The sequence below is a fragment of the Salarias fasciatus genome, chromosome 12 (genome assembly GCF_902148845.1).
Source record: "Salarias fasciatus chromosome 12, fSalaFa1.1, whole genome shotgun sequence".
NCBI classification, from domain to species: Eukaryota; Metazoa; Chordata; class Actinopteri; order Blenniiformes; family Blenniidae; genus Salarias; species Salarias fasciatus.
This window is the reverse complement of record NC_043756.1, coordinates 20,156,566-20,170,055: the sequence shown is the minus strand read 5'-3', so window position 1 is coordinate 20,170,055 and position 13,490 is coordinate 20,156,566. Positions and strand designations below refer to the sequence as shown.

The following is a 13,490-nucleotide window of genomic DNA, read 5'->3' as shown; positions in this document are numbered from 1 at the left end:
TCACTTCGGCCTTCCCTCACACACATGACACATGAGCAAAACGGGCTTTTCTAATGTGAGCTAAATGTCGACTTCTACTTCTGCCAAACGTGACATTTCACCAAGCAAAACTGGTTTGCCTCAAACATGAACGGGACGCAGGGGAAAGTCCTGCCGCGTCTCCGTCCATCCTCCGCTGTGTGAATGTTTGCATGTTCATGAACGAGAGGACCCTCAGGCGGTCTCATGACGGCAACGTGGAGTTAAAACTTCTCTTAAAACCAAAGTAATGTTTAATGATTTCTGTGTTTTTCAGTCTGGGGCTGAAGATCAAGCTGCAAGTCACCATGCGGAAGTCTTTAAAACTGTTAAAGTGACATTTATACAGAAAATCTAGTCTAAAATCTATGACCTAAAGTTGAAGAAGTTCTAACATCACCTGTGTGATTTCAGCTCGTGTTAATCAGACACCGTCCATCTCAGATGCAGAGTCATGCAACAGTATGACATACTGAAGACTGAGGGCAATCCCCCACCTCATACTTCATATCTCCGTCTAACAGGCCCCTGCTGGAAATTCTCAATTTTTTTTTTTTTTTAATACCATATTTGACATGCAAAACAACATAGAGGAAATTAGCGTCCCACCATTTCTGTCAATACTCTTATCAGTGTACTAAATCGGTAGCTCTCTCTCACCTCTGAAAGTGGTAAAACAGCCATGACACCCATGATGCTGCATGATAGTCAACTATATAAGAAGGCGCTCAGCAGGTAGTCATCAGGATTTCTGCCACTGAACGCCTGCCTTCACTTTATCAGCCTCAGTTCAGCATAACTTCATCCGAATGGTAAGAAAAGACTCAGCGAAAGAATGTTTGCCTCACCCTTTTTGACTGTTGTGATCGGTTTTCCATTAATAGAATAACATTTTTTGCCATTTTCAGAAATTGCATAAATTCCAGCGACAAAACTTCACAAACTAAACGCATTTCAAAATATTTATTTTTTTGTTGTTGTTGCAGAGAGGATGTAGCACATGATAATAATCAATATCCAATCACAAGTCAGTTTAGGCTTTAGCAAGCAATCAGCAGTGATCCTGTTGCTGTCTCACACACCCTCAGGAGAAGCGGACTCCGTGGATATTCAGACTTCTGTTGATCAGCTTCGCAGGAGCGCGTGGACTCAGTGACTTTCCAGAAAACTGTACGTCTTCAAAGTATAGCTCAACATATACTGTAGCTTATCACTCTTGGTTGTGTGCATACAAATGTTAATTTGTGTGTGTGTGTGTGTGTCCCTGTGTAGTCGTAATAGCCAGAAGGAATGATGGGGAAAGTTATTCAAATCCAGTCACACTGACCTGCGGCGGCCGGGGCGACGGCGCCGTCACATGGAAGTTTGGTGGTGAAGTGATGGAGGACTCGGATCCCTTCATCCAGCAGCAGAATCAAACTCTGGTCCTCGATGAAGTCGACACTCCGATGTTGGGAGAATACAGCTGCTGGAGAGGAAACCAGATGGTTTCATCCACCTACATACTGCTGCAGGAGAAGGAGGAAGAGGAATTTGGTCAGAATCCTTTGTTTCTTCTTTTGTGGAGGCTTTTTGTAATAAGCATGCAAGTCACTGATCCATTTATTTGTTATATATCGCGTGTTGTTACAGATTCTCTCCTGAAATGTCGGGCCAGGTCTTATGACTGTGAGTTCAACTGCAGCTGGACCAGCAGTGAATACACCGCAGTGCGTCTCGGGCTGGGTCCTGACTGGTAAACACCAAGCACTAGAAGTGGCTGATGAAGAAAATCCCCTTCTTCTTTTTTTTGTAAATTTCACACATGGAGTTTCTTCTGCAGCAGTGAAGGTGGGGAGTCATGTCACTGGATCAGAAAGAGCGGTGTGGATCCAGACGGAGGCCTCCAGTTTGTCCTGTCCCACAGCCTCACGCCCTACTCTGAGGAGAGCTCCAAGCTGGAGGTCACGGCTGAGGCCATCAAGGACCTGTCCATCGTCAGGAAGACCAGAAGGTTTTATCTCCGGGACATTGGTGAGATGATGAGTCAAACCAAGCGTCTTCACCGTCCTGCCCTGCCCTGCTAAAGATAAGGTTGCTCTCCCTGCAGTCCAGCCTGACAGTTCCCACATCGTCAGGTGCAAGGAGGTGGGGGAGAACCTCAACGTGACCGTCGCCCCCCCGCCCAGCTGGTCCATTCCTCACAGCTTCTTCAGCCTGGAGCATGAGATCCAATATGTTCTCAGAGATGATGGAAGGGTGCGTAGAAGGTCTTCCAAAGTCCCAGCCTGCTGCTCTCTGGATGTCTGACATTTTTTCTTCATAGTAAATGTTCTCCCTCTTTTGTCTTCAGACTGAATGTTCTTCCACTTCTTTGGTTCCAAAGGGGATCAGCAGGCTGAGGGTCCGCTCCCGAGACCCGCTGGTGCCCTCCGCCTGGAGTCTGTGGACTCCCTGGACAAATGTAACTCACCACTAAGCTTTGTACCCAGTACTGTCCACTCCTGCTTTTTCTGTCTCCACATGTCCGTAAGTGTGTGTCCATCTGTGTGTGGGGCAAACCTCTGACCAGCCAAGCACTTCCAACACATTTTCAATGCTAAAAACCTATTTATTCTACACTCAAACTATTTATTTGTGTATTTTATTTATTATTTATTTAAAATGATACATTTTACAGAGAAAAAAAGGCATCAGTCATTCTAGTTTGCCCCTTTCCTGAGCTTATTTTTCTTGTGAGTGTGTCAGTGTTTCTCTGCCTCTTGGTGGTTTGGTGAAGAGCAGAGCAAATGTCTATTAAAAGATCTTTGTGCTTCCTTCCGTATGCATGTTCCTTCTTTATTTGTGTGTGGCTGTCGTCATGTGCATTCTGATGACCTGAATTTCCAGTTTTACACTCACTGGTGGGCCTGAACGCTTCACTGGGTCAAAGTTCAAAGAAGAAAACTTTATTGTTTGTGATAAAACACAGACATTGACAGAATTCTGCTTTTGATCAGTGAACCAAATAATGAACCAATGCTGAAAGCAGTTAGTGCAGAATGTTGGAACACATGTCAGTGTCAGGATGTTTGAAAAAATGAACAATTAAAAAAGGTTGAAATTATTGCATAAATCATGAATATAAGATGAATACAAAACAACATTTCTGCAGTTTACTACAACTCTCAAGCAATTAGAGCCAAAATGTAAACATTATGTAATCCTGCACAGTCCTAAAAGTAGTTTTGGTAACACTTTACTTGAAGCACCTGGTATGACACATTATAAGTAGTTATAAACAATCATAAAATGATCATAATGCTTTATAACCCACTATACAGCATGGGGTTAGGGTTAGGGTTAGGTCCTGATGTTATAAAGCACTGTGATCATTTATGAGTGTTTATACCTTTAGCTACACAGTGCTATAATGTACTTATAATGTGTTATACAGGGGTGCTTCAAGTAAATTGTTCCCATAACTTTCTCCAACAAAATCATGTAAAGCTTTTTTTTTAATATCATACTGTAATTGCTCATTCAAACTTTAATGTGGATTAATTCATTGCAGGTGACAAAATCGAAAAAGAACCCATGTAAACCCAAAAAAAGGGGGCCAAAAAAATGCTGCCAACAGTCACCACCTGGATCCTCAGACCACTGCAAGAAGAGAAGGAAGAATGAACAATGCTGGTGGGAATGAGACATGTTGTCACTGATGTATCACCGACCAACCCTGTCTCCACAAAATTACGTTCTGCACCGACCTGCTTCGTGGCTGCCAGACGCCCTCCAGGTGGAGAAAAAGTCTCTGCATTCACAACCAATTTTGAATGATAATATATGTGCCTGGAAATTAAAAAATAATTTAAAAAATCTTCAATTCTGTCTGATTCGATTATTTTAAAGAAAGTTAAAAGACAAATGTAAAGCATGAAACACCCTGATCATAAAATCCTACCACCTATCCTGTCCTGTCATAGTGAGAAAAATACCACTGCAAGTGAAGCTGGCTCCACACAGAGGCAAATGTTGGTAAAAACCAAGAAGAAGAGACGTTTCTCCCTATCAAATCAAAACTTTAGATGCTGTGATGGCTCATTTAATAGATTAACAAACTAAAGTTTTGGCAATTTCACTGAAGGAGTTTCACTAAATGAAAAGCTGAAAGCTAATGACAGTGTTTGAATGAAATTATGGCAAAAATAAACATTTCCCTTGTATCTAAACATTTTGAAATGTGCAATCACATTTTTTACCTCTCTGCATTCCAGATTTCAACTCACAACAAGAAAGTTAGATGACAAGTTAGAATTACAAATGAAACAGGCAAATAAGGTGCATGTTATTTTGTTGATTCTTGAAATCTGTATAAAACATGTTATATTTTGTTTTTGTTTTTTTTAGTTTCTTTTATTTATAATCCTTTTGCAATTCCATCAAGACTTAGTTCTTTAAAATTCTCCTGAATGTTCTGTTGATTTTCTTTGTGAAACAGATAATTAATTTTGCAACATTTATGAATTCCAAAATGACCTTGGAGATCTCTTAAACCTTATAAATTAACTATTGAAAGAGAAATTTAACATTTGCTTAATTCCTTTTGGCCTCTTGGACTTATGTTTCCTCAGAACCAAGAGCAGTAAGCAGAAGTGTGTAAACTTGGAAGATGTAGAAATTTGTGGAAAGTAATTTTCCATAATGCAGAAGAATAATAAAGAAGACTTTAATTGTTGTTTCACATTCATTTGTGCTTGAAAATTGGGATTTTTTTTTCATTTTCTTTATTCCTTGTATTTAGTGGAAGGTGGCTGGAGGTTTGTGTTACATTTAAAGTTTACATTAACTCTGCTGATGGTGAAAAATAAAATACAACTTGAGAAAGGACTTTTTCAGCAAATGTTTAATAAATCTTTGAAAATACTTGAATTCCACGATAACATTTACAATCCACCTTCCTGTACAAAAGACTGATTACACTGGCTCATTAACATTTAAAATGAGTCAGATATTTCATTTTCAGGCAAAAGCATCATTTGTCCCCACCTAAATGAAACAGAAAACATATTGTTGAACTTTTGTTGACAGTGGTAAATTCATCTTGTAAAAGAAATAAATTATGTTTCAAAGAATCATTTTTTATGAGTGATTTACAGTGTTGCAGGCATTCTATGACAATATGTTTGAACCAAACAAAAACAAATACACACAGTGTGTAAATCCTCTGATCAGTCAAGTTGTGAAACCTGTTTCAGACACATTTGTCATCATTTTGCTTGTTGAATGAAACTTGTTGATATTGCAGGTTACGATGCAGAGCTCAGGCTTGGCTCTTATTCTCACGATTTAGTGGCAGCTGTCTTCTCATGCCAGGAACTGACCCTGCAGAAAACAACCACAGTCAGGTTAAATAAGCAGCTTACAAAATAAATTCGTGTTCATCCACTTTCCTCACAGCAGAGGTGACAAATCAATGGTGAATTTTTTTCATTTGCTTCCTGCATTCAAACACAAACATATCAGGAGATGATGATTCACAGCAAAATAATTTAATCAGATGACACTGATCCAAGTGATCCAGGCACACCAATACTTTCTTTTTAGTTTGTTTTGTTATAATAAGATTAAATATATAATACATATTGTCACCCAAAATATAATCGTTCAGCTGAAATCATGTATTAATCAATCCTTAACACCAATACCATTCTTTTTTCATTAGGAAAATGTGTTTGTTTTTCATTCTAGATTGGGATTGAAGTTGCATTAAAGCTGCTTTTTCCCTCTTGATTCCACGTCTGTGCCCTGATCGTGCTGCCAGCCCTCCTATCCTACCTGCTCCTGCACCTGGGACACGCTCTGCCCCACACCCTCTTCAGCATGGCCTCCCGCAGCGCCGGGCTGCCCCACACGTACACGGACGGCGTGCACAGGGCGTTCAGGCGAGCCATGATGGCGAACACGTTGGTGGCCTCGTTTCTAAACACCAGCCCTCTTCCCCCCACGAACCGCAAGATGATATTTATAAAAGAGGGACACCACAGGACCAAGAAGCTGATGACCACGAAGATGATGATTTTCAACGACTCCTTCTTGCTCTCCTTGTCGGCGCTGGGAGGATCCCTCTCCAGCTGGAACCTGGCGATCACGTACAGTTTGATGGTCATGACCACCTTGGTGAGCACGACCAGCTGAAAGAGGATGATGCTGATCACGTAGAGCTGCATGGCTTTGGAAATCGGCAGCACGTTTCTGGCGAGCAGGTGCGCAAAGTTGTAGACCCAGCAGTAGATGTTGACGCAAATCACGAAGGGCCTGGTGATGAAGCGGCTGTAGATGAAGGGGTGGCACACGGCGAAGTACCTGTCGAACTGCGCGAACAGGAAAGTCAGGATGTTGACACCTAAAAGCGAAGGCAGCACGTTCTGAGTCCCGTTTCTGGGCGGGTACCCCTCGTTCACGTCGAACAGACCGAGGTAATACACGGAGAGGCCGACCAGCGTGTCGCACACGCTGGTGTTGAGCATGAAGATGAATCTGTTCTGGAGGCGCAGCGCCCTGGTGGCCGCGATGCTGATCACCACTGTTCCGGCCAGAAGGACCGTGCTCGTGGCGTACACGAGCTGGAAAATGAAGACCAGGTAGTCCTCGGGACTGTCGAAGTCCACTGAGAGAGGAACTCCTCCTGCGGCGGAGTCTGTCTCGTTCGAGAGGGGCATCGTTTGTGCGCAAAGGCCTCCGCTGCGCGTCCGTTATATGCGCTGTTTGACGCCCCAAGAGACACGCGCCTTCTGCTCTTTTCCCCATCATAACATGCAGAAACTATGCTCGAGTTTTGAACATTTCATTCTTCCTCCATCACAAAGTATTTATTTATTTATTTATTTATTTATTTATTTATTTATTTATTTATTTATTTATTTATTTAAACCTGCTTTTGGTCAATTTCAGTTGACTTATTTGTCGAATCTTGCATAAAGGAAAGAAAAATAATACTCACAACATACCCGATCTGAGTCTGAGATGACAATGTTATATGTTTAATTCCACTTCAACACAATTAGTGTAGGATGTGGAGAAACACAAAGAACAAGGTTCCTTCGGATGAAATGTGTCCCTGTAAGGTTAGGTGTGTTTATCCATATCACCACTCGGAGGTGCTATGGTCTTTTCAAACAGAGAATTAAGAGCATTCATCAATTTTAAATGTGTTTATTTGTTCTAAGCACCTCCACGACATTATTCAGTATCGTCTTAATTATACTTTTCATATTCATTTAAAAAATATATAAAATGTCGAATTTCCCACTAAAATTCAAAGACATATTATGATACATTTCATGGCATTTAAAGTTGCAAAATGCAGGTTATTCTCTTCAGATGTTGGTTTGTGCATGGTTCCAGTTTCATTTTGGACATCGAGGCTGTTTATACCATCAACTGACTAAAAACAGTTAAACAGCCTGCAGAGTTCATCCGGTCATATTTTTTTTAAATTTTGATTATTTTTATACTTCATGTGTGCTCACGTGTCCAAAAGAGTCATTATTGCCTGAAAGAGAGTGAAAATGTCCTCTCCCTTGTCCCCTTCATAGTGCAAACTAAAACTGGCACTGATCACAGATGATCCATTGTCTGACTCTGAACATCACACTCGTTTCAGCCCCAGAGTATGCTCTGGAAAATGTGCTGCATTCAACTTTACTTCAGTTTTTTTTTCTGAACTATCCTGCATCAGTCAAAATGTCACATCACAAAGCCTGATGAGTCAATAAAGGTTTTCTATAAGAAAACAAATTAATAACAAGATCAGCTTTTTCATTTCTGTGGTCATTGTGAAACATGCGTTTTAAATTTTGTACTGAGATTTTTTTTTCTGCAAAAAGACGTAAAATGAAGCTGGTTGCATCAAGACTATTTTTATTGAACACGCTGACTCTCCAACATGCTGTAGCACAGTTAAAGGGTTCACTGCAGGCTGATGGAGAACTGTTTGAGTTGTGCACTGTAGTTTGCGACGTTTTCAGCAACTTTCTTCATCACCGTGCAGTGTTTGAACACACATTCGTTTTATTCGGAGTCAAACTGGAGATTAAATGTCCAATATAGGACAAATTACATTGTAGTTTATAATCAGAATAGGCCTCCTTGTTACAGCTGGACACGATCATATGGGAAAAAAATGATGCGTAAAAGATACTTCCTGAAATGAAATCACTGTTGAAATCATTTCTTATCTTCAAGAAAACCAGTATTGCTTTTTTTTTTTTTTAAATTCAGAGTATTTTTTCCATAAAACATGCGTAATTGTTGACAAGTGACAATTGATTATTGACAATTTATGCACTTTCACGTTTTTGAGTATAATCCTGGCTGAGATGATATGGCAGGTCTCCTCTCCTTCACACCTTTTCACTTGATGAGAAAAAAAAAAACACGTTGTCTTTTGTTCAGGCTCACTTTGTGTTGCTGTGTACCGGCAAAACAAATGATAACACAATGTGGACACAATAGATATAATATCCTGTATATAGTCAATTTAAACACAATCGGATCTCCTCTTCAGCTGAACGGTGACCAGCCTCTTGTGTCCCCTGGAGCAGCAGATTTTCCCCCACACTGTCCTCCACACTGCGGCTCTGAGAGCGGGGCTCCCCCACAGATAGAGGGACGGGGTGCACAGAGCGTTACTCCGGGACAAGATCCTGAGCGGGTTCACTGCGTCATTTCTAAAGCTGATGTATTTCCCCGTCACCCATGAAAGGATTGTATAAAGCACAGCGGGAAAAAACAGAATCAGAAAGAACAAGACCACTATTATTATAATGAAGAGGGACTCTTTCTTGCTGTCCCTCTCCGGGCTCGGAGGCTCTCTCAGCAGCTGGAATCTGGCCACGAAGAGCAGCTTGATGGTCATACTGATTTTGGTCGCAACGATCCCCATCAGACTGACTCTGCTAAACACTCCGATCTCTATGGCCAGGGACAGAGGCACCATATTTTGTATGAGCAGCTGCGCGTAAACATGCACCCAGCTGTAAAGGTTGAGGCACACAATGAACCACGCACTGATGAAACGACCGTAGAAGAAAGGATGGCACACGGCGAAGTAGCGGTCAATCTGGGCGAATAAAAAAGTCATCATATTCACGCCGAGGAGCGAAGGCACGATGTAATATGTACCATTTCTGGACGGAAAGCCAGTCTTGACATCGAATAAAAATTGGTAGAAAATTGCGCAGCCTGTCAGAGTGTCCGAAACACTCGTGTTCAACATGAACAGGAAGCGGTGTTGCGCCAAAAGCGCGCGGGTGTTAAGGATGCCGCAGACCACAGAGCCGGCCACCAGCACGGTGCCGATCCCCCATAAGAGGTGGAAAATGAAAATGAGAAAATCTTCTGGACTGTCGAAGTCGACACAGAGAGGGACCATAGTGAAGTTGACCAAGAGGGTCATGCTGGGAGCGCGCAGAGAGGGGATGTGAAGTGGACACACTGGGAAGAAGGATATAGGGCGCATGGGAGGAGGCAGCGGTGTTAAACGGCGTCCAATCACTATACTTGAATAATAAATGTTGTTGTTTTACCAGTCCTGCAGGTTTGGCCTTCCACCAATTCTAACTGAGCCCCCATGAGGCTCAGCGCATGACGCAACCACGACTATCGGACATTAATTTAACATAACAAACTAATAAAAGGTACCTTGATTTTAACAGAAAGACAAACTGAAAAGTAACCTTGCCCACTAACTTTCAAATAAGAACTTTAACGATGATTCATCCACCATTAAACTCACTGAACCTTTGTTTGGTTTCGTATTTGAATTAGAAATATTCCTGTTTTATAAGTCCACGCTGTGCAGAAACCCCAATGTTAATTAAAAAAAGAATAAAATGTCCTTGTGTTTGAAAAGAGTGAATTTCAAAATGTAAAATACTCATCATTTGAATATCATTGAAAAGGGTCTAAATTCAAAATCTGGAATAGATCAAAGCGTATTCTACACATACGTTTGAGTTTAAATCAGCGTTAATCGAATGAGAAATTTATTTGAGAACAATATTATCAATGAGAGTATTATATCACGTCACACTTGAAGATCGACTCATTGCAGTGTTTATATTTCATCACAATATGTTTTCAAAACTTCTGAACCATCGCGAAAATGTAAAAAAAAATCTATTTTCAAGTCCAAAGTTGTTATTATTATTATTATTATTATTATTATTATTATTATTATTATTATTATTACTACTACTATTATTAAGTTCAACATCACGATCACATGTTTTTCTTTGTAGAGACTGTGAACGTTCATTCGGTCCGAAAATGTAGAATTTATTGCCAACATTTAAATTAGATATTTACATTTCAGAGGCCACACCAGGCCTCTTTCAGGGCTCAGTTTCAATTGAGTCAAGCCAAAATAATGAAAATTGTGTGAAGATCACGCCACCATTTAAAAAAAGAAAACATTTGTTTTCCTTAGCCTATTTTATAGATACTTTGTATTTCTTTTCCACATCGTGACCAGCTTTTGCGCCCCTGGAGCAGCAGATTTTTTTGCGCCGAAAGAGCGCGGGTGTTAATAACCCCGCAGACCACGGAGGTTTGCCATTACAGTGCGGATGATATCTGCTGGACTATCAAGGTCAAAACATAACGGAATTAAAGTAATGTTGGCTCAACGGATATGCGCACATGCATGCGTAATTGCGCGACTTGCTCTTTAAGACTTCATGTAAAAAATGAATAAAGTTGCTGAAGAGAGTGAAGGGACCTCGAACATCTGATGTGGACTAATAAGTGGACATGAAGCATGTAATTCCTCAAGACATTTCTGTTTATTTGCGTCTTCGTGTTGATTTTATTGTGAAGTTAATATATTTGTAAAGAACGTTTCATTTCCCTCTGCCATCGTTACATTATTATGAGGTGGTTACTTTATCATTTCCTTCATCATAATCACAAGAACTTTAGTATCACAAGTAAGTATCATCAACATTCAGTTTTGAAGCATAAAAACACACAATCAGTGCCACATAATCCATCTAACTTAATGTTTATTCAGCAGAGTTCACCTGTAATGAATTAGAAATAAAATTAAATTTCAGAAAAACCATTGATATAAAAGCGGATTGGGTTTTATTATAAACATTATATTAGCAGTTTGATCCGTTTGATGGTGAAGTCCAGATCACAGTAAACATGTTCAAACGCACTACTTCACTTCGGCGCGTCAAAAGGCCCCACAATAAATTCAGTGGTTATCTCAAATAACATTGTATTTCAGATCAGGACGTTGCTTGGAAGCAGGTATGCAAATAAACTTACCAAGAATTTGACACTGTAAAATCCCCATGTTGTGGGTTAATTCATGAATATTAAAACATCATGAAGTCTCCAAAATGCAAGGCCGTGAAACCAAAAAGTGTAAATGTGTCAGAAACTATATTAAAAAGCTCAATTCAAATAAAAATATTTAAAGGAAAAAGTGAGAGAAGTGTAGGAAAACATCATGGCTTTGAAATGCAAATAGTCAAACAGTTGTCCTTTAAACAGTCCGAACTTCACTGCTTATAACACAACTCGTGTGTTTTTGTTTCAGTCAAAACTCATCTGTGACTGAAAATTCGACATTTCTCTCACATCCTGTGATGACCCCTGCCTGAGCAGCTTCACGGCAGTTTCCTTGTCACTCCATTCACGTGGAAACCAACTCTGCAACACAGAGGAAGGAAGATTATTACAGCATTCCCGCAATTCTGCAGTCTTGTCATAATGGCAAACATTTTCTCCTTGATTCTCTCTTACCTCGCCCTGCGGCTGGGGCAGAGCCTCCACCACACCGTCGCCCACACGGCCGCGCGCAGCGCCGGGCTGCCCCAGATGTACACCGCCGGGGTGACCAGCGCGTTCAGACGCGCCATGATGGCGAACAGGTTCGTGGCTTCATTCCGGAACCTGAGGCCTTTCCTCGTCAGCTGTCTCACAATGATATTGACAAAAGAAGGGCACCACAGAGCCAGGAAGAAAATCACCACGAACACAATGATGCGCAGCGACTCGTTCTTGCTGTCCCTCTCCGCGCTCGGCGCCTCTCTCACCAGGTGGTTTCTGGCGATGATGTACAGTTTGATAGTCATGAGCACTTTTACAAAAACTATAATTTGCAGCGTCATCACGCCGAACGCGTTGATTTGAGCCGCCTTGGAGATGGGCACCATGTTTTGCGCCGTGAGGATGGCGTATGTGTAAACCCAGCAGAACGCACAGATGCCGATGACTACAGATCTGCTGATGTAGCGGTTGTAGAAGAAAGGGTGGCACACCGCGAAGTAGCGGTCAAACTGAGCAAAGAGGAAGGTCAACACGTTAACACCCAGAAACGAAGGCAAGATGTAGAACGTGCCGTTCCTGGAGGGGTAGCCCTCCTGGACGTCGAAGAGGCCCAGGTAGTAGACAGAAAAGCCGGTCAGAGTGTCGCTGATGCTGGTGTTCAGCATGAAGATGAAGCGGTTCTGGCCCCGGAGGGCGCGGGTGCAGGAGATCGCGATCACCACGGAGCCGGCCACCAGCACGGCGCTGGTGGCGAACAGGATGTGGAAGATGAAGATGAGAAAGTCCCCCGGAGTGTCGAAATCCACAGACAGAGGGACGGTGGCGTTGGGGAGCATCCTGAAGCTCAGAGAGAGCACGAGCCTTCAGCATCCTTATAGAGGAGTGAGGGAAATCTCTGGGGCGCAAATCCAGGAGAAGCAGGTGATGCGTGTCAATCAGTGGGCGATTGAGTCGATTACAGCATAAGTACACTGTGTTCACACATATTTTTTTTTTAATTCAGTTTTGCAAACTGAGTTTGGAATTGCGGAAACCTGATCTATTTTAATTTATTTATGATTTGAAATTATGTGTGTTAAATTTCACCAATATTAGGCCATTTTTACTTGATATTGGTTTCCTGTTGGAAGCTGTGCCACCCAATTCAACCTAAAACCACAAGACAAACTAAAGCAGAAAATTAACCCAGAAAGCTAAAATTGCTAGAAACCACTGAAACAGGAAAACACTGACCAAAAGAGTCAAAACTCTGAGGGCAGATAGAACAGCTAAAAACACATGGATGGCTAAATAGCTCAAATATATAAAACAGCTGGAAACAGAGATAACTAAAAAATATTATTTACCAGCTAGAATGTGAAAAAACATTCTCATTTTAAAGATTAAACATATTGCTGAAGCAGACAAATTGTATTTTTGTGAAAAGTGACAGAAACAGCAAATTTGGCCATAAAGGTTACAGACTGCAGGTCTGGGCAATTATTTGTGATGTGAGTGAAGCCTACATGTTTTGATGAATGCAAGCCAATGAGACAGTAAATTGCATTCTACTATCTTTTATTTGTCTTATCCTATTTAAAAGTATGTTAACTGGGCTATGTGTCCAGCAGGGAGCTTAGTGTGTGCAGAGATTTAAATCTCAGGCTTTCCAAGCTTGAAAATCTCTTAAA

General features: G+C 41.3%; 4 protein-coding genes across 4 annotated transcripts; 1 reads left to right on the top strand and 3 right to left on the bottom strand.

Moving 5' to 3' along the window:
- Nucleotides 1-225: 225 nt before the first annotated feature.
- il12b2 (interleukin 12B 2) lies at nucleotides 226-3,682 on the top strand. The gene is made up of 8 exons (XM_030104240.1): nucleotides 226-231; nucleotides 1,107-1,188; nucleotides 1,291-1,554; nucleotides 1,651-1,753; nucleotides 1,841-2,031; nucleotides 2,108-2,256; nucleotides 2,351-2,461; nucleotides 3,551-3,682. The coding sequence occupies exons 1-8, from the start codon at nucleotides 226-228 to the stop codon at nucleotides 3,680-3,682; spliced, it is 1,038 nt and encodes a 345-aa protein (XP_029960100.1).
- Nucleotides 3,683-5,810: 2,128 nt separating this feature from the next.
- On the bottom strand, nucleotides 5,811-6,698 carry LOC115397782 (uncharacterized). Its single transcript, XM_030104239.1, has one exon. It carries the CDS (start codon nucleotides 6,696-6,698, stop codon nucleotides 5,811-5,813), a length of 888 nt encoding a protein of 295 aa, XP_029960099.1.
- A 1,820-nt stretch (nucleotides 6,699-8,518) lies between these two features.
- Nucleotides 8,519-9,436, bottom strand: LOC115397781 (G-protein coupled receptor 183-like). Its single transcript, XM_030104238.1, has one exon. The coding sequence runs from the start codon at nucleotides 9,434-9,436 to the stop codon at nucleotides 8,519-8,521; it is 918 nt and encodes a 305-aa protein (XP_029960098.1).
- Nucleotides 9,437-11,657: 2,221 nt separating this feature from the next.
- LOC115397779 (C5a anaphylatoxin chemotactic receptor 1-like) lies at nucleotides 11,658-12,656 on the bottom strand. The gene is made up of 2 exons (XM_030104237.1): nucleotides 11,794-12,656; nucleotides 11,658-11,700 (listed from the first exon to the last, which is right to left on the bottom strand). Exons 1-2 carry the CDS (start codon nucleotides 12,654-12,656, stop codon nucleotides 11,658-11,660), a joined length of 906 nt encoding a protein of 301 aa, XP_029960097.1.
- Between the last annotated feature and the right edge of the window lie 834 nt (nucleotides 12,657-13,490).

Excerpts from the sequence above, each read along its gene's own strand:
- il12b2 (XM_030104240.1), top strand. Across the intron at positions 2,032-2,107 it reads GTTTTATCTCCGGGACATTG|TCCAGCCTGACAGTTCCCAC; the intron begins GTGAGATGATGA and ends CTCTCCCTGCAG. Across the intron at positions 2,257-2,350 it reads TTCTCAGAGATGATGGAAGG|ACTGAATGTTCTTCCACTTC; the intron begins GTGCGTAGAAGG and ends TTTTGTCTTCAG.
- LOC115397782 (XM_030104239.1), bottom strand. The coding sequence starts at position 6,698 with ATGCCCCTCTCGAACGAGACAGACTCCGCCGCAGGAGGAGTTCCTCTC.
- LOC115397781 (XM_030104238.1), bottom strand. The coding sequence starts at position 9,436 with ATGACCCTCTTGGTCAACTTCACTATGGTCCCTCTCTGTGTCGACTTC.
- LOC115397779 (XM_030104237.1), bottom strand. The coding sequence starts at position 12,656 with ATGCTCCCCAACGCCACCGTCCCTCTGTCTGTGGATTTCGACACTCCG. Across the intron at positions 11,701-11,793 it reads TGCCCCAGCCGCAGGGCGAG|AGTTGGTTTCCACGTGAATG; the intron begins GTAAGAGAGAAT and ends TCTGTGTTGCAG.